This window comes from Martes martes (genome assembly GCF_963455335.1).
Source record: "Martes martes genome assembly, chromosome: 5".
Lineage (NCBI taxonomy): Eukaryota > Metazoa > Chordata > Mammalia > Carnivora > Mustelidae > Martes > Martes martes.
In genome coordinates, this window is record NC_137892.1 from 89,099,407 (window position 1) to 89,122,348 (window position 22,942).

At 46.4% G+C, this 22,942-nt stretch overlaps 1 protein-coding gene across 5 annotated transcripts in view; it reads left to right on the top strand.

Moving 5' to 3' along the window:
- Window positions 1-208: 208 nt before the first annotated feature.
- Window positions 209-22,942, top strand: part of NRG2 (neuregulin 2) — a gene marked incomplete at its 5' end in the record, with an annotated part of 173,935 nt that continues 151,201 nt past the window's right edge. For all 5 annotated transcript variants that reach the window (XM_080804012.1, XM_080804013.1, XM_080804014.1 and 2 more), the window contains one exon: window positions 209-977. In XM_080804012.1, coding sequence (XP_080660138.1) covers window positions 209-977 — 769 coding nt within the window. The remainder of the gene's footprint in view (window positions 978-22,942) is intronic.

Consider the following 22,942-nt stretch of genomic DNA (forward strand, 5'->3'; position numbering starts at 1 on the left):
GCAGGGTGGGAGCGCCGCGCCACTCCGCGCTGCGCATCGCGGCCGGCTCGCCGCCTGCCCCCTGCCCTAGCTGGGCCGCCTCCCCCGGCTGCCGGTGGAGGGCTACGAGGCGCTAACGTTACGCTGTTTCCGGTTTTCTAGCGGGCTCTGTTTCCCCTCCCAAGGCGGCGGCGGCGGAGCGGCGGAGCCCCCCAAATGGCCTGGCCAGATGCGGCAGGTTTGCTGCTCAGCGCTGCCGCCGCCGCCACTGGAGAAGGCTCGGTGCAGCAGCTACAGCGACAGCAGCAGCAGCAGCGGCAGCAGCAGCAGCAGCAGCAGCGAGAGGAGCAGCAGCAGCAGCAGCCAGAGCAGCAGCAGCAGCAGCAGCAGCAGCAGCAGCAGCGGCAGCAGCAGCGGCAGCAGCAGCGAGAGCAGCAGCAGGAGCAGCAGCAGCAGCAGCATCTCCTCCCGTCCCGCTGCGCCCCCAGAGCCGCGGCCGCCGCAACAGCCGCAGCCCCGCAGCCCCGCAGCCCGGAGAGCCGCCGCCCGCTCTCGAGCCGCAGCCGCCGGCGGCATGAGGCGCGACCCGGCCCCCGGCTTCTCCATGCTGCTCTTCGGTGTGTCGCTCGCCTGCTACTCGCCTAGCCTCAAGTCGGTGCAGGACCAGGCGTACAAGGCACCGGTGGTGGTGGAGGGCAAGGTACAGGGGTTGGCCCCGGCCAGCGGCTCCAGCTCCAACAGCACCCGCGAGCCACCCGGCTCGAGTCGGGTGGCGCTGGTGAAGGTGTTGGACAAGTGGCCGCTCCGGAGCGGGGGGCTGCAGCGCGAGCAGGTGATCAGCGTGGGCTCCTGTGCACCGCTCGAAAGGAACCAGCGCTACATCTTTTTCCTGGAGCCCACTGAGCAGCCCTTAGTCTTTAAGACGGCCTTTGCCCCTATCGACACCAACGGCAAAAACCTCAAGAAAGAGGTGGGCAAGATCCTGTGCACTGACTGCGGTGAGTCGCCCCCTCCCTCTGCTGGAGAAAGGGGGGAGGGGCGAGGTGGTGGAGAATGGGGGTGGGGCGGGGAGGTGCTGCAGGTGCCCAGGCCTGGCAGTGCCCGGCTGCTGGGGTGGGGGGGTGGGGCCGCCCCTGGGCAGGGCACCTGGCGCGGATGGGTGAGGTGGTGGGGGTTGGGGAGAAAGAGGATCAGGCTCAAAGTGTGCCAGGGGCGGGGGGGCGGGGGAAGGCGCTGGCCTGTGCCAGCAGCGATCTGCGGCTGATGTATGGCATGTAGAGCTGGAAAGCTGCCATCATAGCCCAGTAGCGGCAGGAAAAACGGCGAAGTCCGGGTGGTGCCGGCCCGAGGCTCGGTGAGTCAGGAGTGACCCTCGGAGGCCTTGCCCGCTCTGCTCCCATGGGCCTGCCTGGCTCCGGCTGGCCAGGGTCTGCAGGAGCAGCTGGGCAGACTCCCAGGTCGTGAAGGTCTCCGCTTACAAGTTCTCCTAGGGAATGACGGCCCCCGCCCCCTCCTTCCTCTCCGGGGCTCCGGTTCTGCTCATCCCCACCGCTGGCGCAGGCAGAGTTGGACTTTTTCTGCTACTGTTTTCCGTCCTCCATGTGGCTTGGGGTGTTTTTTCCTCCGTGATTACCTGTCTTTTCTAAGCGGTTAGCCCAGTCTTCTCTTACCCTCCAGGACCGGGGAGCGGACACCTTTTTTGGCCGTTTCATGGAGATTTGACTAGGTCTGTTGATAGGGATGACAATGAAATAGAGTAACTTACTTCTGCTGAATGCCGTAAGCTCAAGCTCTGACATCTTACTGGCAGGATGTGTGGACTGCATCTGCCGTCTTCATGATGTTGGGGCTGCACGGGAATGCAGGCGCTCAGAAACAACGCTGAAGTGTGTAGATCTCTGTAGCCGAGAGTGGAGGTCTCCCATGTCCAAAGTCAAAGAAATATCTGTTTAAGAGCTTTTGTTTCTCCTCCCTGAACGCACTTACTTCTTAGTAATATATTTCAAACCAAATCGCCCCCATACTGGAATATTTGGTGTTGGCTGGTCTTGGGCTTATTCCTGTTGGGGCTTCCTTTTGTCCGGTCTCAGGCTAAATTGGGTGCTTGCTGTGTGACTCTGGGCTGTGTAATCACTGAATTATGACAGATGTCCCGGAGGTCATCGAAGTTGGCATGTTTACCAGGTTACCAATTGGTTCTAGATAGGCTTTGGGAAGCAAAGAACGTGGAACAGCTCATGGGAAGTTTTGCTGCCCTCACCTTTTTAGATCAATGCCTTTTTGCGTTTTGGAAGCCTTCCTCCTCCCTCCCCCTCCCCCACCCCTGTCCTTCAAGAGACAAAATTTTAATTTAGTAGTAGTGGTTGCATATCCAGGCATTATGTTAAACTGTGGCCACTTTAATCAGAAGAAGCTTGAAGTATCTTAATGAGGAGGGAGAAACTTGGGTGGTAAGAGTGATTTCTCTCTCTGACATTGTTCTGAGGAATACTGTTGACTGCTCCTTCATGTTGGTTTTATGCTCTTCCCTGTTTTATGATGACAAGTTGAGAGCAGTTAAGAATTTCTGATTTTTTGTTCTGTTAGGTATTTTATGTGAGATCCCATAGGGAGCTGTGGAACTGTATTGTGCAGCGGGAAATAGATAGTAAAAACATTTATTGAACCTTGTCCAAGGACAGCTTCTGTTTTGGTTCTCGGTGAGTTGCTCCCGCCTATGTATGCACAGTGCACATCACCACATAATCCCTGGTCTGGTCCACTGAGACCCAATGGTCTTTGTCAGATAATCCCCTGTGTTCCTCCACCTACTTTCCCCCTTCCCTCCTTTGCAATTATACCTTGTTTGTCTTGGTGAGAGTTGAGGAGTTGAAGAGTTGAATGTAGAGATCATGAGAGATGTGGGGGTCAGAGATATTTTCTACTTTCAGGTTATGATCACCTCATTTGATGGAAGTGGCATATGTGGGTCTAGTTCTCAGAAAGTGCCCAAAGAGATCCCTTCTGAAGAGAAGGCCATCACACGCTGTAAATTGTCAAGAGACAGGAATAAGCATGGAAGTAAACACTTCAGAATGCAAACAATTTGGCTTTGAGTTGATAGCACCTAAGTCGGTGTCAGTTTGTGGAGGGGGGAGCTTTATGTAAGGGGATTCAAAATTAAAGGACATATTTGTGAGAGGAAATTTGTGGAACTGGGAATTATGTGCCAGAAGAGCGTAAACTGCATTTTCTTATTTTCTACCATGGGGTTAAGGAAAACATGCCCTGGCGATGGTATATTAAATAAGGAAACAAAATCATCCTAACTAACCACAACACCTTCCTTGTGCTCAGCAGGAAATAACTAACAAATTCATTTTCTGTTTTCTATCTCTAAAGAAAGCCCTCTGGGCCACAGGGTCATTGGGAACATTTTCTCCTTGGAGCAGATTTGCCCATTGCAAAATAGGGAAACTGGCACTCAGAAACTGTCATCATGCCCGTTATATTGAGCAACTGTGGTTGAATTGTTACTTTGTTTAGCCAGTTTCAGCTCTGAATGTGTCTGGATTCAGAGAGCTGTGGTTCCTGGAGAGATCATCTAGAAAGGTGTGTTAGCGTGGGTTAGGACTTTGGGACAATGTATCCTATGGAGGGATTTTGAGTTTAAAAGTTAGCACATGCCTCAGTAGCATCAATGAGGGGTCATGCTGGACCCTTTGTAGAAGGTCCTCACGAATGGCTAATTTCACTGCTACTGTGTAATATTGATTTGAAGCCTGTGAAGTCTGGCTGGAATAACAATATCTGTCAGAGGGGTATTTTTATAGATCTCATGTGTATCATTCATCCAAAATTACTACCTCTGGTGGTAAAGAGTTGAGTAAAATCTTTGCATTTCTAAAAAGCTTGCATACAGGGAGGTGTTTTCTGTGCCTTTTGTGGAGAGGAAAAAGAGGAAAAAGAGAAAGCAGTCTTCAGGATTGGCAACTCTGTACAATGCTATAAAAGCATCCTGTTCTGCAACCAGTTCTGCATTTTAACGATGGTTGCACATATTTTGGTATAATCACACCCTATCTTGTTGCTTTCCTATATATATGGTTTTAAGCTGTTTCCTTGTTGCATAGACACAGCAAATAGCTTAAGGAAAAAAAAAAGATCATTCTTCCTTTAGGACTTTCTGATTTACAGTTTTCTTCCAATGTATAGTGTTCTTTGTTGTTAAAGATGGAAAAGGTGTATTCCCCCGGGGGGGGGGGGGTGGTGGTGATGGTGGTGGTGGTGGTGGCTTTACATCCTTTAGGATAGTTTTATTTAATTTGACAACCAGAATCACATATTAGAGGAAGGTGGTTCACAAAATTCAGCATAGCAAAAGCGACTGCATATTTTTAAAATGCTGTTTATTTAAAGAATCTTTTCTTCCCCAGCCAGCTGGAAACCCAGCTGTGCTGCAGCTTAAAGATGGGAAAGTGAAACTAGTCTAGAAACTGACCATTCCTAGCTGTGAGGAGGAGGCTTGGCCATTGATTTAGGGGTAGAATTACCATGATAATATCATTAGTTCTCTTGGTGCCTCCTTTCCTTAGCCATTGCAATTCTTGGGGGCGGGAACCATATCGTATCTTTGAGGTCTTTTTCCTACCTCTCCAGCCCCCCTCCCACCATGTTGTTACTGTGTCTGATGTGTACAGGGACTCTCAAGTGTCTTTTGAAAGGATGAAGTCAAGTGAAGTTAAAAAAGCAAGCCTCCCGATTAATACTAAAACAATCTTAACTCTCGGATCTGTGACACCAAGTCTTAGTTCTGAAAAGCTGAGTTTGATGATAGCCTTTACCTGTCGCTATGGGAACCTTTTTTCCAAAGGAGTTGTTATCAACTAGAGTACTTAACCACAATGTGCTTAATCATTGTGCTGATTAGTGTTAATGGGATTTGAGCCACGAAGACTAAAGGTCTTGCTGGAGAGGACCCTCTTTTTTTTTTTTTTTTTTTTGAGAGTAGATTACCACTCCCTCACCCTCAAGACAAAAATAAAAATAAAACAACTCTCCATTTGAATTAACAAATATTTTGGGAGCTAGAGAGGGTGTTATATTAACTAACTAGGCAACTAACTTCTTGGTCCCAATCCTCTTTTCCATTTTTCATCATCTAGGACGTTTTCATTCTATTTCCTAATAGCAAATGCACCATTAGGGTGTTTTTTTTCCCCTTTCTAAAATTGTACTTACTTTTCTGAATGTGTTATATATTTACATGCCTCAATCCAGAAAGTGCATATGAATATACGGTCAAACGTCTCCCTCTCACTCCTGTCCTCAGCTACCTAATCGGTAAGGCAATTGAAAAATAACATATTCTTGAAATGTGTATTTCTCTAAAATCAAAATGTTTGTCAAAGTAGTCTTAGGTTTTTCTCTTAACAGATGGAGAGTGTTCATTTTGCCATTAAGTCAATTTTATGGTAAATTCTTCCCAAGCAATATATATATGTATATATTTGTATAGGTACATACATATATATGTATCTATCTACACATAAGTATATATTTGACTTAACCCAAGATCTTAATCACTACCCTACCTCACAAATATAACCGTAGGCTCAAGAATGAAAATACCAGGTGTTTTTCAGATACTTTGCTGTTAAGAAGTTTTGTGTGACAGGAAATTTTGGAAGGAGTCTTCACTGGGATGCCCAAGAGAGAGATGCAGTGATTTGTCCCTGAGCTTAGGGCAGCCCCTCTGCCCGTACAGCGATTCTTACTGTTTCACTCTCTCAATAACCTCACAGCAGAATCCATGTGGAAAATCACATGCTTCCATATGTGCAAAGAGAAAACCCCATAGTGCGTGATTGCTTTGATTTTCATTTAGAAGGCAAACCCAAAGACTTCAGTTGCTGATGAAGAGTTTGATTTTGACTGTATTCCTATAGGCTGGTACAATTCTAGGGGGAATTATCCACTTGAATCTTGCTTTGAAGTACGTTTAAGATAATGGATTTGAATGCAGTGTTAAAATTTCAGACTGTCAGGGAATTGCCACTTGAATACTGAGGGGAAAAAAAGGCAACAGTGGAAAGTTTTAACCCTCTAAATCCTGGTGGCTTAGTGGCATCTGGCAATTTTGCCCACTGATTTGGAAAAGGAATGACAATATCAGTGAAGTTTTTCCCTGTGTCATCTTCAAAAACTGGTTCTGGGTTCTTTGTTTTGAAGGCCTGACGTGGTGGTGGTATAATTTGAGCCAAAGGTAAGAGAAATTTCGCTCCAGATTTTGAGTTTGGATGCATGCATATGAAATGGGGATTTTTGTCTTACTCGTTTCTAGTAATTAACCCTCCTTTCCCACTCACATACTGGAATTAGTATATAGAAATAAAGTGAGTTTATGAATTTCAAGAGATGATATAGAGAACGCTTTAGTAAACTGAGGAAGGTAGGTGAATTGGCTGGTGGAAGTGTTGAATTGTGATAGGTTTGTGATAGACTTTTATTTTTTAGAAGATTTTATTTATTTATTTGACAGAGGGGGAAAAGAGAAAGAGAGAGAAAAAACAAGCAGGGGGAGGGGCAGAGGGAGAGGGAGAAGGAGGTTCCCTCCTGAGCAAGGAGCCTGGTGTGGGGCTCCATGTGGGATATTGGGATTATGACCTGAGCCGGAGGCAGATGCTTAACCAACTGAGCCACCCAGGTGCGCCCCTAGACGCCTTTAAAAACAACAGTGCACCCAGGTGAATCTTGGTGAACTAGAGCTTGGTGGAAGGCTGTAGGAACCGTAGCAAACCTAGAGGCTGATTAAAAGGTGTTAGGATGACCTGCGAGAGGACATCTTGTACTCAGTCAAAGAGCTGGGAAGCTTCTGGGATCTGGGATCAAAAGACAGAGATTCACATTGACAGAGAGCATTTGTTGTTAATCAGCTGTGATATTTTTCAATAATTATGAAATGAGGTTAAGTTAAGGAGCTTTCTTTCTCTGGCTAGCTGCCTCTGGCCAAGTGTGGCATATGAGCTCCATTCTGCAGCAACGTTCCCTTCCCACTCTGCTCGGAGTGAGCTCCAGGTAGCCTCTCCAGGGACCTTCTCTGGGACAGAGCTGGTTAGTTCCTCCCTGTGCCTCTGCTCAGGACCTGCTTGTGCTGCTTGCCTCCAGAGCTGAGCTGGATGTGGTTAATACTCCATTTACCCTTGCAGATGTTTCCAGAGTGGCAGAGCGTCCTAGAGGTTTCCATCTTCCACTAGCAACACAGACCCCCAAGATGTGGTGTTCGGGTTGCTCTTTATCCTGCCTTCAGAAACAGAATCTTTAATGCTCCTCTTTTGCTCTCACAGATTTCCTGCCTTGTGCTGATGACATTGGCTTCCCCCCTTCTCTTTCCCTCCGTGATCTGTTTATTCAGACTGAGGATCTGTCTTTGTCCTTTAGGCTAGGATGTTTTACTTGGTCTTGATCTTGATATCGGTCCAACTAACAAAAGCCAAACTGAGCTAACATTCCTCTGGACTGAGTGAGAGGGAAAGTCACCGCATGGCTGAATACCTGGTCCAGCCCCTGGGAGAGTCAGGACGTCATTAATTCGATTATGACAATGATGCCTTTTGGTGTCCCTGAAGTCGTATTACTAAAAGAGCTTTGCTTCAAGTCCATCTTTCAAATGTTTGCTTCCACAAATAATTCAATGTAGGTGCTCTGCTTCAAGAACGAGGTGTTTCGGGTAGTTGTATGAGACACAGTCCCTCTCATCAAACAATTTACAATCTGGAGGTACAAAGGAAGAGTGCCACTTCAATCCAGAATGTGATAACTGCCATGAGACACACCATCAGGGGACTTTGGGGAGCAGGGGAAGCCTCTCAGAGGAAAAGAAGATCATATTTAGAGGATTAAAGGAGAAGTAGTTAGAGATGGGATTCTAATACTCAGAGATAGTTGAGGTAGAGGTGGTTTAGAGATAGAGAGGGATGAAATGATTGATTAAATTGATTGCATGGGGAGAGAGCCACTTTCTCTTCCGCAGAGGGGCATACTTAAAGTATACAAAATAACCAGAATGACAGGGAGAACTGGATAAGGAGTCTGGAGAGGAAGATTAGGGTAATATTTTCGACTGTCTTGAATGCTAGGCTGATGACTTTATTTGTAATTCTGTAAGTAGTATTCGAAGGCTTACGTTAAAAGCAATTCAGTAATGTTTTGTAGTTACTGGTGGATGGGTCTTGCACATATTTTGTTAAATTTATCCCAAAGTATTTCATGTTTTCCTGATGCTACCGTAAAGGGTATTTTCGTTTAGTTTTGCTTGCCAGTTATTAATTGTTAGCATATAGAAATGTAATTTATAAAACAGTGATTTTGTATCCTGTGACCTTAAGACATTTGCTTGTTAGTTCTAGTAACTGTTTTTGGTAGGTCTCTTAGGATTTTTTTCTATGACTACGTTGTCAGTGAAAAAAAAGACAGTTTTCCTTTTCCCGTTTGCCTTTTTTCTTTTTTGCCTTTTCTTTTTTTTTTTCTTTCCTTATTGCACTGGCTAGGACTGCCAAGGACAGTGTTGATTAGAGTGGTGAGGACAAACATCCTTGTTCTAGCCATGGTGGAAAGGATTCAGACTTTCACTATTATGTACAACGTTAGCTGAAGGTTTTTCATAGATGCCCTTCCTTAAAAAAATTTTAAAAAGTCTACTTAGTGTGTCTAATGACCAAGAATTTGGGCTCTATAGCCAAATGCGCCTGGATTTGGAAACCATCTTCTACATTTTCTAGCTGAGTGATGTTGGGCAAATTACTTTCTGAGTCTTAGTTTCCTATAAAATGGGGATAATGATAGAACACTTAATAGGATAGCTGTTCCTATTAAATGAGATAATACATGTAGAATGATTAACATAGGGCCCCAATAATAAATGTTTAAAATAGTTAATTATTAACAAAATCTGACTAGACCAATGTGAGCAGGAAGCCTAGTAAATGAAAATTTTAAGTTCTAGAAGTGGACTGAAGGCAGGCAAGGGGAAAATTTTCACCAACAACTCTATTTTTAACCCATATGTTCCTATTTATCTCCACTTGAGAGCCCCTGGGCTGGGCTGGTGGGGGTGGTGATGAGAAGGGCGTGGGTTATGTGTGTGGTTTCAGTGTAGGGAAGTTCATGTGAGTTTAGGGTCTGAATGCTGGTCCTGTGAAGTCCCAAGTAGGCTATCAATCTTCATGTATCCGTGGGTCTCTGTTGGTCAATATTCTGAGAAGCCCACAGATAGATACTGCTGCTCTGTTTCACAAATGGGATGACTAAGGTCCATACTCCAAGTTTTCTTAGGAGGAGCTGCTCAAAGTCCCTGGAAAATAGCTGGAAATGTCCATCTCTCTTTTTCTTCCTTCCTTCCTTTTCTTTTCTTTCTCTCTTTCTTTCCTCTCTCTCTTGCTCCCTCTCCCTCTTCTTCCCTCCTTCCTTCCTTCCTTCCTTCATCTTTCTCTTTTTTTTTTTCCCAAAGAAAGCAGGTTTCTGGTTCATCCTGCTTTGATTTAGGGGTTTCCAACTCTGGGGATAGGTTCACACTGCATCATTCATATTCTTTCTTTGTTTCTATATTGGGTTGCTGTGGATCTCATGGCTGACCAGGGACAGAGGGGTACAGGTGTGGGCATATAACCTGTATTTTTGGAGTTTGTGGGACTGAATTTTAATTTTACGTAATTGATTGATGTGTGGAACCTGATGAAAGTATGAATTTTTGCTCCTTAAATGTTTGTAGGACAGAGACTCCTTGCTTTGGCTTCTTCCTCTAAATATTTGTTGGGTATTATTAACCCTCAGATTCTGGGCTTGCCACATATCCCCAAGCTCAAGTTCTCCTGTTATTTTCTCATTCTTAGAGTCTTAGTATTTATGGCCTGTACCACGTATATGACACTTATCATTTAATGCCATGCATTGTTAATTACCTTTTGATGGGCCAGGTCAGTATCTTATATCCTTCCCCTGACTGGAAGATCTTTGGAGGGCAGTAACTTAATGTATGATAAAGTAAATATCTGAGTAATGGCTATTGCTGAGAAAGAAGGGAGAGCGGGTATTTTTGCTTTCTCTACTGCCCAGTTTGGCCCTAGATAAATTTCAGGTTTCCTCAGATGACAGCCTAGACTAAGTAAGGGACTAGAGCAACCATAGAAAGTATCCTCAGACATTTTGATAATAGGCAGAATTTGGCTTCTCTGTCATGTTTCTGTTCGGGTTTCCCCCCCCTTGATAGTTCATAGCGTTTTGCGGGTAATTCTTCTCTTTTCTCGAATTTTAGAATTATAACTGGGTGGTTTCCCTCACACATGTTAATATTTTGGCTTGCGTTTCCTTTCCGTCTTTTGGTTAGTTGGCATTCTGCAAACAATTCTCCAGTTTCACTTTGCCGTGGGAGCTTTTGGGATGTTCCCTGTTCGGGTTTCTCCCTGGAGTGTCCAGTTGGACACGGTTACTTGGAGCTGCTCATGCTGCAGGCTGAATACCTTGAGACGGAAGACGTATGGCCGGGTGTCATCTATAGTAAGCGGAGACCACAAGTTAGGCGTTGTTGTACCTCTTTGCCTCATAGGCAGCTTGGCCGCTTCTGGAGGCCAGGACTGGTTCTTACGTTGTGGTGTTATTTCCTCAGAGGGTGGGGAGGGGGATCCTAGTGTTTCTTCATGTCTCTCTTTGGCATGTTCACCCTCTACCATATCACTGAAATGAGGCATTGTCTTCCATCTGCTTGGCTAATATATTGGGTAAGGGTTGGGGTGGCTTTCAAGGGGAGGTGCTCCTCTAGCTCAGAATGCCTAAGGACCACCCGTCACCGCTTTGCACAAGGCCATGGCATGCAACTCCCTGGAGTCAGTCCCTTCCACCCGTGCCTGTGGCCAGAAGTATAATCTCAGTACAGGGCCTCACTACAGCTCCTTAGGCCGGTGATGAACTTGACAAACACTGCGCCATTGAGGACTCTCTTTTGGAGGAGCTTTGTGTGGTTTCGGAGAGGAGAGTTTATTTACTAGTCAGGACGGAACAGGTAGATTAAGGAGATCTGACATGTCTGACTTCCTGTCTCTGAATGAGAGAAAGAACAGCAGGCCTGCCTCCGGTGTAGCTTTCCCAGGATGGTCATTGGTTGGTTGGATCTCAGGGGACAAAATAATAAAAAGAAGAATTTTTTTTTTAAAGGAAGAAATGAATCTCGGACCACAATGCGATCCAACTGTCCAGAGCGAAGCTAAGGAACCACAACCAAAGAGTTTCTTTCAAAGGGCACTGGGGCTTCCAAAGGCAGCCTCTCTGCTTACTCTTGGTTTCCTTTTCATCGTTCATTCATGTGGATTTCCTTCTGAGAACCTCTTACCTGGGGTTTCCAACTCTCCTACCTTGCCCTTCTATGCTCCCTACTTAGGTCTCCTGTCATACTTGCTTTTTTGTCATCACCGTAATAGCTGGTCCTCAGTATTCCCCAAAACCAGAGAAATTTCCAGAAATTTCTAGTGCAAACTTTCCAACACTTCCTCAGACTTTAGGTCTGATGGACCTAGTGGAAAGATAATGAACAAGGCCTGGGACGGGGACCTTGGGGGCTAGAACTGCTTATGACAAATCTGGCTGAGTTCCTTTCAGGTCCAGTTCTTTTAGGTAAAACATTTAGCTACCACCCCCCTCCCCAAGAAAGCCTCTCCCATATTCCAGTTTTCATTTGCAAAAGGGAATGCTTTCTCCAAAAAGGCTAGTAACATTCACGAGGCCCCCTAGTGATGTGCATGTTAAATTGTCTTGGCCAGGTACTGGTTTTTGGATGGCACTTCCCAGAGCTCGGCCCAAGTGATTCAGGCCATTATTGGGAAGATCCTAGGATGTGGAGGCAGGTGGAATCATAATCTGGGCCAAGCAAAACATTACCACTTCTGAGAGAAGCTTCTTGCTACTGGGAAAGAATCTAACTTGTAAGTTGAAGGGAGGCACATGGATGGCCCCCAGATTAGGAGGGAGCTTCCTGTCTTTGTTTCTCATTATGCAAATTATCTGAGTAGGTTTCTGCTGTGCGTGGTATGCACTAACAGGGCAAGTGGGAGCTGGAGCTGAGACTAGTTCCCTTGGGAATATTGTTTTCACCTCTGCCGGTGATCCCCCCCCCACCCAGCTTTTACTTTGCCCACACTAGTTGTGGGCTCCTTGCTTCTTCCAGCCTCGGGGCCTCTGGTGAATGAGCCTTAGGCCCGGAGCTTGTTGTACAGAGTATGGATTAAGGCATTGGTTTTAGATTCGTCTGTGAAGGGATCATGTCAAGTGGATAGAAGGTCCCAGAGGTTTGATGGTCTTCACTAGGCCAAGCTCACAAACTATATTTTTTTAAAGTAAGTACACAATTTTACTTTTCTTGTCTCTGAAGTTAGATAATAGCCTAGTCATTCCAGAGGAAGAGTGCATGTTGTCATTATTATTATTATTATTATTATTGGATTTTATTTGAGAGAGAGAGAGAGAGCGCACACACAAGTGGGGGGAGGGGCAGAGGAAGAGGGAGAAGCAGACTCCCCGCTGAGCAGAGACACCCTCCAACCCTTCCCGCCCCCACCCCACGCTTGGGGCTTGATCCCAGTACCTGGAGATCAAGACCCGAGCCGAGATCAGACATGTCACCAGCTGAGCCACCCAGGCCCTCTGGTGCATGCTGTTATCAGACCAGGAAAGTAGAGAGGCACAATAGTGCTTCTCTGGCCCTGTGTCTCAGAGGGTGATCCTCTGTGAGTGCTACTCTTTATTCTGTGGGTCAAAGATTCCTTTCTTTGGAAGGCTTTCTGACTGACAACTGTGAGTTTGGAGAACGGGTCATGGCTGGATTGCCGTGGACCCGTTCACCCTTAAAGACTGAGGCTGAGCTGTGGCTCCCGCCTGTGGTTCCTCCAGTGATGTGTGTGTTCTGTTTGGTTCTTTCCCCTCCCACTTCCTTCTGTTCCGTCACTGGCTCTTCTTTTGACCCCTTGGAAAGGGTACAGTTCCTAAGGGGCTATCCTTGCTTCTCTTCTCTTGACGCAGGGAGTCAGTGCTGAAGGTTCCACCATGTACGGCATCGTGGTTAAGAGGCCACGCTCTGGAGCAGACTCTGAAGGGTGGAACTCAGCTCTGTGACTTCCCAGCTCTATGACTTTGGGCAAATTTATTAACCTCCTTTTGCTTCAGGTTCCCCAGCCATAAAATGGGGCTAATAAGAATACTTGACCTCATGGAGTAAGGTTTCAGGGAACTCTTCACGTAAAGTGCTCTGAAAAGTGCCCACTTGGAGAATGAAATGGCAGGCTAGCTGGAATTCCCGTTAGTGACATGTCTGTTGTTGTGGAAAGAAAATGGCTTTGGATTCATCCTGATATTTGTTAAAATCCTGGCTCTGTTCCTCACAAGCTCTGGAGACTGGGGAAGGTCACTTGATTTTTCTGAGTCCCCCCATTTCCAGCTGCCTGGGGCACATTGTTTCAGGCCTCTGTCTCTGCCTGATGAAGCACCCCAAAATGCGGTGGCTTCACAAAGCAACAATTCTTTGTCATTATCTCTCACAGTCCTGGGGATTGACTGGGCTCAGCTAGGAGGTTAGTATCTTTCATGTCCTTTTTGGTCACAGGGTGGCTAAGCAGTTAGACGGTAGCTGGGACTGGGTCACTTCAAAGTTTCCTCTTGACCTGTCTAGAAGTTGTTGCTGGCTCTTCTCATCTGGGAGCTTAGCTGGGGTTAAGGGCCAAGGACTTTGCCTGGGAGGATCCCCAGAGGGGGCCAGGAAAATGCTGAGTCGTCTTCTATGATCTAGCCTCAGAAGTCACTTCTACCACATTCTGTTTGTGAGAAGAGAGTTAGTTACTAAGCCCTGACCAGGTTCAAGGGGAGCAGACTTAGACTACTTCTTGGTGGAGGGATTGTTGAAGACTTTGTGGATATGTTTTAAAACCAGTACAGTCCGCTTTCTTTTTTTCTTTACTTTTTATAATTTATTTGAGAGAGAGACAGAGACAGAGGGACAAAGGGAGAGGGGGAGGGAAGAGAATATCCCAAGCAGATTCTTTCCTGAGCGTAATCTCATGACCCTGAGACCATGACCTGAGCCGAAACCAAGAGTTGGAGGCTTAACTGACTGTGCCACCCAGGCGCCCCTACAGTGTGCTTTCTGGTCACGATCTATTGATATGAAAAATACGCTCATCCTCACCCCAAATCTTACTCCTTCAAAAAAGGCTCATCTATGCTGGCACCAGGCTCGGGCTCGGGGGCCAGGGTCTCACCCTCTAAATCAGGTGTAGGTGCCGATGGGGCTTCTCTAAGTCAGTTCCTTGGATACAGCAACTTGAGCCTTGTTCCTCTTGACTTGAAGAAGTGAACTATAGAAACAAGTTCTCTGACTACCCTCCCCGCACCCATCTACTGTCATACAATGCCGGACTAGATGTAGGGGAACTGCTAAAAATGCCCCCTTTTAAAAATTGGTAATATGTAGGGACGCCTGGGTGGCTCAGTTGGTTGAGTGGCTGCCTTCGGCTCGGGTCATGATCCCAGCGTCCTGGGATCGAGTCCCACATCGGGCTCCTTGCTCGGCGGGGAGCCTGCTTCTCTCTCTGCCTCTGCCTGCCACTCTGTCTGCCTGTGTTCGCTCACTCACTCTCTAACAAATAAATAAATTTTAAAAAAATTTAAAAATTGGTAAAATGTAAACATTGTAGAGAACTTGAATTTTGAGATAATTTTAAGCTTACAGGAAAGTTGCAAAAATGGTACAAAGACACTCCTTTGCCCAGCTTCCCCAAATTATGCAACCACATGAATTTATCAAAACCAGAAAATGAATAATAGTATCGATGTAATACTATTAACTAATCTATAGACCTTATTCACGTTTGGCCAGTTGTCTTACTAATGGCCTTTTCCCAGTCCAGGGTCCAATCTAGAATCTCCTATCACCTTCAGCTGTCATGTAGATATTCTAGCTGAGGTAGATATTCCCATTTAGAAAGGGGGAAAATTGTGTCCACTGGTACATTTCATGGTTCTGAGATCCAGCCCGGCATGTGAATAGGTTCATGTCTGGGAATGATTCTCCACTATTCTTGGTTTGATCCTATGGGCTCCACGTTTTGCCCTCTAAATTCGCCTTCCTTTTCCCTGAAATACGGCCTGTGTCTGCAAGCTAAGGACTCGTCTCAGTGTTCTGTGTTCTTTCAGGTGATGGTCAGTCAGGTGCAGCCCCACGAGGAAACCCAGGAAAGGCACAAAAAAACAAAGGTTGCTAGAGTCACTGGTCCTAGAGAAGGGGTCACCACATGCTACACGGGGTCAAGAGAACTTGCCACATTTCGGTCAGATGGCACAAGACAGAAGAGCACAGACAGCATTAGGCCCGAGACCTTATTGGGATTTCCTTGGGAAGAGAGAGCCAGGGGAGGTGAATTGTTGAGGACTGGTTAGTGTGAGGAATTCTGGTGGACTCTAAGCTATAGGGGTGGTTGGTGCCTGCCTGCCTGGGCCCTGGTCCTGGGATGATTAAGGGGCAGACAGAAGAGGGATGGCTCTGCATTGGTTATTGCATATCAAAGGCTTGCTCCTGATTGAGTGCTTCCCTATCTCTAAGAAGTGGCTAGCCCTGATGGTGCAGTCTCTCCAGACAGAAAGGGTTTTTCAGATGTCCAGGCATCCTATTACATAGAAAAGGAAAACTCTATAGAGTACACTCAGCCAGCTTCCTACTTATAGATGTTTGGGGACCCAAAAGCCTTTTCATTTTGTAGTGCTTGGTCCCGGCTAGTACACTTCTTTTTAAAAATGTGCAGTTTGCCTATGAATCTTACTGGAGCTCACTACTTTAGATGAAAGTCACACTCTCAGATTTTACCAAGCTAAGCTCTTCTCTGCCTTGAGCTCCCTGTGGGCTGCTGTGAGATGACACCCTCAGATTAGTGGAATTCCTGTTCTTGAATGGAAAGGACCTGGGAGGCATGTCCTTAAGATCCTTAAAGGGCCTTTTGTTTAGCTCAAAGGTTCTTTGGGACGTAGCCTTTTGTCCTAAACTGTATAGGACATCCCCGTCTTAGGTAGTGACATTGATCTAGACTTCCAAACCACTGGGAACCTCAAAATCCATCGTCTTTGGTTCCTTTCTTATCTTCATCCCCTATGTTCAGTACGTTGTCAAGCTCGTGACAGTTTTTGCTACTGCAAAGTTTCTTCAATCCAATTCTTTCCATTCACGTTGCTCTAGTTGGGTACTTGTACGTCACCTAGACTATCACAGTCACTGCTAAATGGAATTCCCCATTTTCAGAGTCTCTGCTCTCCTCTATCATCTCTCCTGGAATTCGCTTTCTAAAACAAAGTAATTACGTTTGCCCAAAACAGCAGTCTTCATTAGCTTCTTACTGCTTAGAGAATAAAGTGCAAATGCCTTCACATGACATGTGGGGCCTTCCACAGTTTGACTCCATCTGTCTTTAAGCCTGCAGCCCACTCTGCTACCCTTACTCTTTGCTGCAGCCAGGATGGACTGTTCTGAAAATTCGGGAAACATTTTACATTTTTCTTCCTTAGCGCTTCTATACATTCTGTTTCCTTGGCTTGGTGTGCTTTTCCTTTCTTTCTCAGTCAGGCGCTAGCCTCCTCATCCTTCACAGTTCAGCTCAGATTCCACTTCTCCTCAAGGCTTTTTCTGATCCCCTCAGTCTGAATGAATCATGGCATCCTTTATGTTTCCATAGCCGTTCGTAGCTCTTCTGTAATCGTACCGGTCTATTCTATCATTTAGTGTAGTCAGATCGGGAAGCAGCGCATGTGTGTGTGGTCCCTAGACTATGAGCTTCTTGAGTGTGAGATGGAACTGCAGCAAAGGCTGTCTCTGACTTACTATTTTTGTGTGTGCCTTAGTTAAGTTAGATGGCTACCAATTGTCTGATGACTTGAAGAGAGAATGAATTTTACTTTAGGATTAGAACTGGCTATTAGGGAAAAGAAGGGCCATCTGTACCCCAGTGTTCATAGCAGCAATGTCCACAATTGCCAAATTCTGGAAAGAGCCAAAATGCCTTTCAACAGACGAATGGATAAAGAAGATGTGGTCCATATACACAAAGGAATATTACTCAGCCATCAGAAAGGATGAATACCTACCATTTGCATAAACATGGACAGGCCTGGGAGGAGATTATGCCAAGTGAAATAAGCCAAGCAAAGAAAATCAATTATCAAATGGTTTCACTTACTTGTGGAACATAAGGAATAACATGGAGGACATTATGAGAAGGAAAGGAAAAGTGAATTGGGGGAAATCAGAAGGGGGAGACGAAGCATGAGAGACTGTGGGCTCTGAGAAACAAACTGAGGGTTTTGGAGGGGAGGGGTTGAGGGGTTGGTAGGGCCTGGTGGTGGGTATTAAGGAGGGCATGGATTGCATGGAGCACTGGGTGTGGTGCGTAAACAATGAATCTTGGATCACCGAAAAAATAAAATAAAATTAAAAAAAAAAAAAAAAGAACTGGCCAGTAGAATAAGCATCTGGTTCATGGAAGGAGATTGGCCTGGGTGTATTATACATTGGCAGAGATACACAAGGGGGTAAATTGAGGCAGCTGCTTCAGATGCAAATAGGGGTTGGTTTAGTTAGAGTGCTATGCCAGACTCTTGACTGTTCTTGTTGCTGCTGTTGATAACAAAACAAAATCTCTGATGTGTGGCCTAGAGTCTGTGTTTTATTAGCCTCTGTGGGAAACGCCTTGATTGTTGGGCATGCTAATTACTAAGTACCTGAGATTGTTCAGGGATAGGAGAATTTGGCTCTTTTGTATGCCAGCATACACCACGGTACTTGGCATGTTATAGGATCTCAGTAAATATTATTTGAAGCGAAGAGTGAGTGGAGAAGTGACTTCTCCTCAGCGACTCTAGGGTACCTGTGTGTGCCATTCCCAAGGATCCCCGCTTGGAGAGCCAGTTCAAAATCGGCCTAAGTTAAGAGAAGGCTCAGTCCTCCCAAGTGATTTATTCAGGATCCTTGTGATCCTCAGAGCTTCCTGCACTGCCACCGACAAGTGAGGGGACACTGGGGCATTCAGATGTAGACATAAGCGATCCGTGGAAAGTGAATGGCAGAACTGCGATCGAAATCAGGCGGTCAGAAGGGACAGGAGCTTCTTTTAGGCAGCCAAGAGGAGAGTCTGGGCTGTGTCCTTAGTCCAGGAAGAGGAGACTCTTCAGGCATTGTCAGCTGTTTAGTGGTTGTTTTGCTTTTAAATGATGAAAGCCCTTCCTGGAAATCAGTGTTCCTGGGCCCAGTCTCAGCCCACTGCTTTCCCCATGACCTTGTGCAGCCTGTGCTTAAACCCTGGGCTTTGTCTTGAGCTGACAAATGCTGGGTTCTCCTTCGGCTGTGAGAACTGGGGTGGAGAGAGTGTTACAAGCCAACTAGGTAAGTGGCATGGCATCAAAATAGAGCCTGCATGGGTTTCTAGCTTTTCTTTGGAAATTTTAGCAAAATCCCAGACTGAGGGACAATCTGGACGTCTGCAGTGCAGAATTTCTCCCTGGAAGCTGGACTTCCCTGTCTGCCATTCTGAGTATCAAATCCGAGCAGCCTCGCTAAGTCTGTGATTGTGGTAATTGGATGGGAGGGGTTGGGGCAATTTAGGAAGATGATGGGGGCCTGATCTCTTCCTGACTTTGAAATCCACAAAGGGAAGAGAAATGGGGAAAATTATAAATAGTTGATCAGAAAATGGGGAGTGCCCCTCCTAAATTAGGACAGCTGGCTGAGTGATACAAATGTTTTGCTGCCAATGGCCCTCAGGACCAGATGCTGTGAAAACAAAAGTTCAACTCTGGCTTTGGGCAGCTCTCTCCATGCAGGGAGGGCAGTGTAACCTCTTCACTGCCCTTGCCCAGCCGTGGGTTCCTCTGAGGAAGTCTCAGGGTCTGGAGAGAGGGGACTCATTGGGTCCAGGTTACTGGATTCCAGGGGAGGGGTAGTTCCAGTTGACAGGGGCCTCAGGGCTTGTGGGTTTTTCTGCTTGACCTTTGGCTTGTCCTTGGAGACTCTGCTGGCCTGTTTTTGGGAGGACTGGCTCAAGGTGACCTGCCTCTGTTCCTTAGATAGGAGAGTTGGCCTGCTTGGTCTCTCCCTATCCCCGAGAAGCTGATTTCGCTACAGGACTGGGTGAACCATATGGCAGCCCAGATTACAGGGATTGTTGGCGTTTGTCAACAGAGAGAGCAGGCTTTTTGGCTCTAGCAGATCCCCCAGGTAGGGTTCCCACGCCATCTGTGAGCACAGCATATAGGATCAGCCTGATGGGTATACAGTCCCATGCTCATTCACTCCCTGCCTCCTAAACAAAGCGAGAGGTAAGTTTGCCATCAAATATTGGCTAATAGATACATTCTTTAGCTGCTTTATTGTTAGTTTATTTGAAGGAAGCTAGAGAGGTCTGGTAGTCATGTATCTTACTCTTGAGAGGTTTATAGTCTAGTTGAGGATATCAGATTAACATGAATCTAGAGGATGTGACATAAAGCAAAAGATACATAATAATTGCAAATAGGGAAGATAGACTATAGAATTCAGAAATGGGGAGGATCCGTTGGGGCTGAAATTTTCCAGAACAGGGTTAGGCTTGGAGGTTAGTCTTGAAGAATGAATAGGTTTGGGGGATTTAGGAGGATAAGGGAAAGGCTTCAAGGCCCAAAGAACAATATGAACAGAGGTAGAGACAAGCAAGACGTCTTTACAGGACCATGAGGAGATTAGTGTGGTTGGGGTAGAGATACAGGGGAGATAAGATTAGGAAAGCAGGGCCAGACCAGATTAAAGACGGTCTCCAGAGACAGGCTAAGGAGCATGGACTTGGTTCTGGAGGTGATATGGCCCCATTGTAGGTAGCGGTGCAGATATGATATGAAGAGAGGAATGTTTGCAAGTACATTGTATACACAAGTCAGAGTAGACTGGAGTTGTGGAGAGATATATGTTCCAGAGATCAAGGAGGGAGTTATAAAGTCCTTGAAGCCATGGAAACTGGGTGGGGGGGGGGAAGAGGCAGGTAAACTATGTTGTTTCTTAACAGAATCTGTAAGATTTGATCGGGAGCTGGGTAGCCCCTGGGAGAGGGGTCAAGGTTGAATCTTGGAAAGCTGGAAAAATAATAGGGCCATTGACAGAAATGGAGAAGTTGTGAGGAAAAAGTCATTTTAAGGAGGAAAATGATGAGTTGGCAATGATTTTATTTACTTAACAAACAGTTCTGTGACACTATGAACTTGGCACTGTACTAACCACTTCGTAAGTGTTAACTCATTTAGCTCTCATCAAAACCACATAAACGCAATACTTTGCTATTATCCTCTTTATCACAAAGGGGAAAACTCAAGCATGGAAAGGTTAAATAATTTGCCCAGCATCACAAAGCTATCAATAAATGGTAGAGCAAGCATTCTGAACCCAGGCCATCACTCTAGACTCCCCCTTGTTAATGGGAGACCCAAGTAGAAACTATAATAGGCAGTAGGACATCAAGTGCTTGTTAAATGCTGCTCTTGTGAAGAATTCTTTGTAGGAAATGTAAAAATGGGGGCATGACATGGTTATATCATCCAGGAGCTGGTACTAGGGAGGGAAAGGCACTTGCCCAGTCATTGTTAAGGGGCACTATGTTTAGTGCTATGAGAAGGGGGCACATTAAGAAGTGGGGGACAAATGCATATGTGGTTAAGAGATACCAGAAAAGACTTGAACAAGAAGGAGATGGGATTGTAGATTGTAGATATACCTTGAGAGATGGGTCAGGTTGGACTTCGATAGTTGGTTGTAAGGGAAGACCATCCCAGATAGAGAGCAAAGCTTGAATAACATCATGGAAGAAAGAAAGTTCAGAATGTATTTTGGGACCAGCATGGGCCACAGCACTTAGCTCAATAAATGTTTGCCCTGGGATGGGAGGAGGTTTAGTGGGACTACAACACAGAATTGGACAGAGAGGACTGGCTCCCTGGAGAGAGGCCTGGAGCCCATGAGAGAGGAGCGCACATTGGAGACATCCGAATTCCAAATCCACAGCTTACAAATGAGGAGCAGGATAGCTGATGCTATGAGGACAGAGGACTCCTGGAGGGAAGCAGAGAGCTGAGGATGGAACCTTTTTGTTTTATGCATGCGGATATGTCAGCTAGTCTTCCTTTGGGATGAGCCCGAAGAGTTCCTAAAAAGAGTCCTCGTTGGCTTGTGGGCTGTGGTTGTTTGTGTCCTAGATTGGGACACCATTTCTGGCTCTTGGCCTCTGCTCTTCCAGGGTCTCCGAGCCACCCGGAGTAAGTGCATTATTTCTCATTGTCACAGTTCCCTGAGTAAATGTAGACCGGGATCCTAGGCCCTTCCTGTCTGGACTGAGGAAGGAATGAAGATATGACACCATAGGCATGTCATGGGTACAGAGGTGACATTTCAGGGACACGCGGCTTCACGTGTTGTAAAACTTGATGTGGTTGAGATTGTGCTCTCTCATGTCATGGGCAGTGACTTCCAGTATTCCGTAGCCCCTGAGATCTTCAAGGATCATTCTAAGGAAGACAGTGTTGAGTAGGGACAGAACTTAAAAACACCGAGGTCAGGCACGACTTGTGGACAGGCTGGGAGGATCTAACCTCACGCTTCATCTCATGAAAAAGACAGCACAGTCCTAGGAGCGAGATGTCACTTTGAAGTACCCGATTTGCCACTCACTAGCTCTGTGACCTTGGGACAACTGACCTTTATGAGCCTGTCTCCTTAACTGGAAAATAGGGTTAATGGTATTGGCTTTTCTTTCCTAACAAGGGTATAAAGCCCATCTGTGAAAGTGCTTTGAGCTTACAGAGTGCTCTATGAGAATGTGCTGTTATTATTACAACTATAAGCCCTTTGCTCAGGGCTTAATGATTTAAGATTAATGTCCTGAGAGGGCCTTTTGCATAACCTCTTCATAGTCCCTCTGCCAACGACTGCAAGGGCAGGGCCACAGAGGGGGAGTCTGAGGCACGGCATGGAGTGTTTCCTCGGGCAGATGTGTCCGACTCCATCTGCCCCGTAAGGCACTGCCCCTACCCTGAACACCCAACATCTGGGAAACGGGGCTGGACAGCGGATGGCATGGTGGATGGGAGGAAACCATCTAAGTCTTTTCTTGGAACCAGCATGAGCCACACACACAAACTCTTCTCTTTTTTTTCCTCCCCGACACAAAAAGCTCTTTTATCTCAACCTTTGCTTGAGAAGATCTCCCTGAAATGCATGGGGGCATTGTGCTGCCTCAGCGTTCCCGACCCCTCACTGCCCTTAGCATCTCGCCTGGTGTCATGGTCAATCCTTTCTCATGGCCCAGAGCTCTGCAGGCACAAGTTTGGCTGGGACACGTCTCTCCTGATCTTGCCGCGTCTCCTGCTTCTTGATCTCTGACGACAGTTTTGCCATCATTTCCTGCTTCCTCCAAAAGTGGAAGGCAAGATGCTTTTTGGCTCATGGGATGGTTTACATTACCCTGGGCTGGACTGTGTTGGGCTCTGGTGAGTTAGCAGCTGAGGAGCCGGGTCCCCGATCTCTGTCCCACAGATTCCTAGCCTAAACCCTTCCCATCCCCGGGACAACCAGCACACCCTCCCTGGAGCTTCTCTTCCCAATGAATTCTGTTCTGTTTTCTTTCACCCTTTGGAAAAATCTTCAGATTCAACTGCAAAGTCAGCTCTGCTTTCTTAGTGCCGGCTCTTGTGGTTCCAGTCTTTTATTTATGGTGTGGGGCCGGACTTCCCACCTGTCCCAGGTCGGGGTGGGGGGACAAGGAGCTGCCGCCCTTCTGGCTGGCTGCTGCAGGCTCCCGGGAACAGGCACCGCCAACTTGCAGTGACGAACGCAAAGGCTCAGCTAAAGGTGGCTGAGAAAGAGGCTCTGACCTTTCACAGACACGACTTC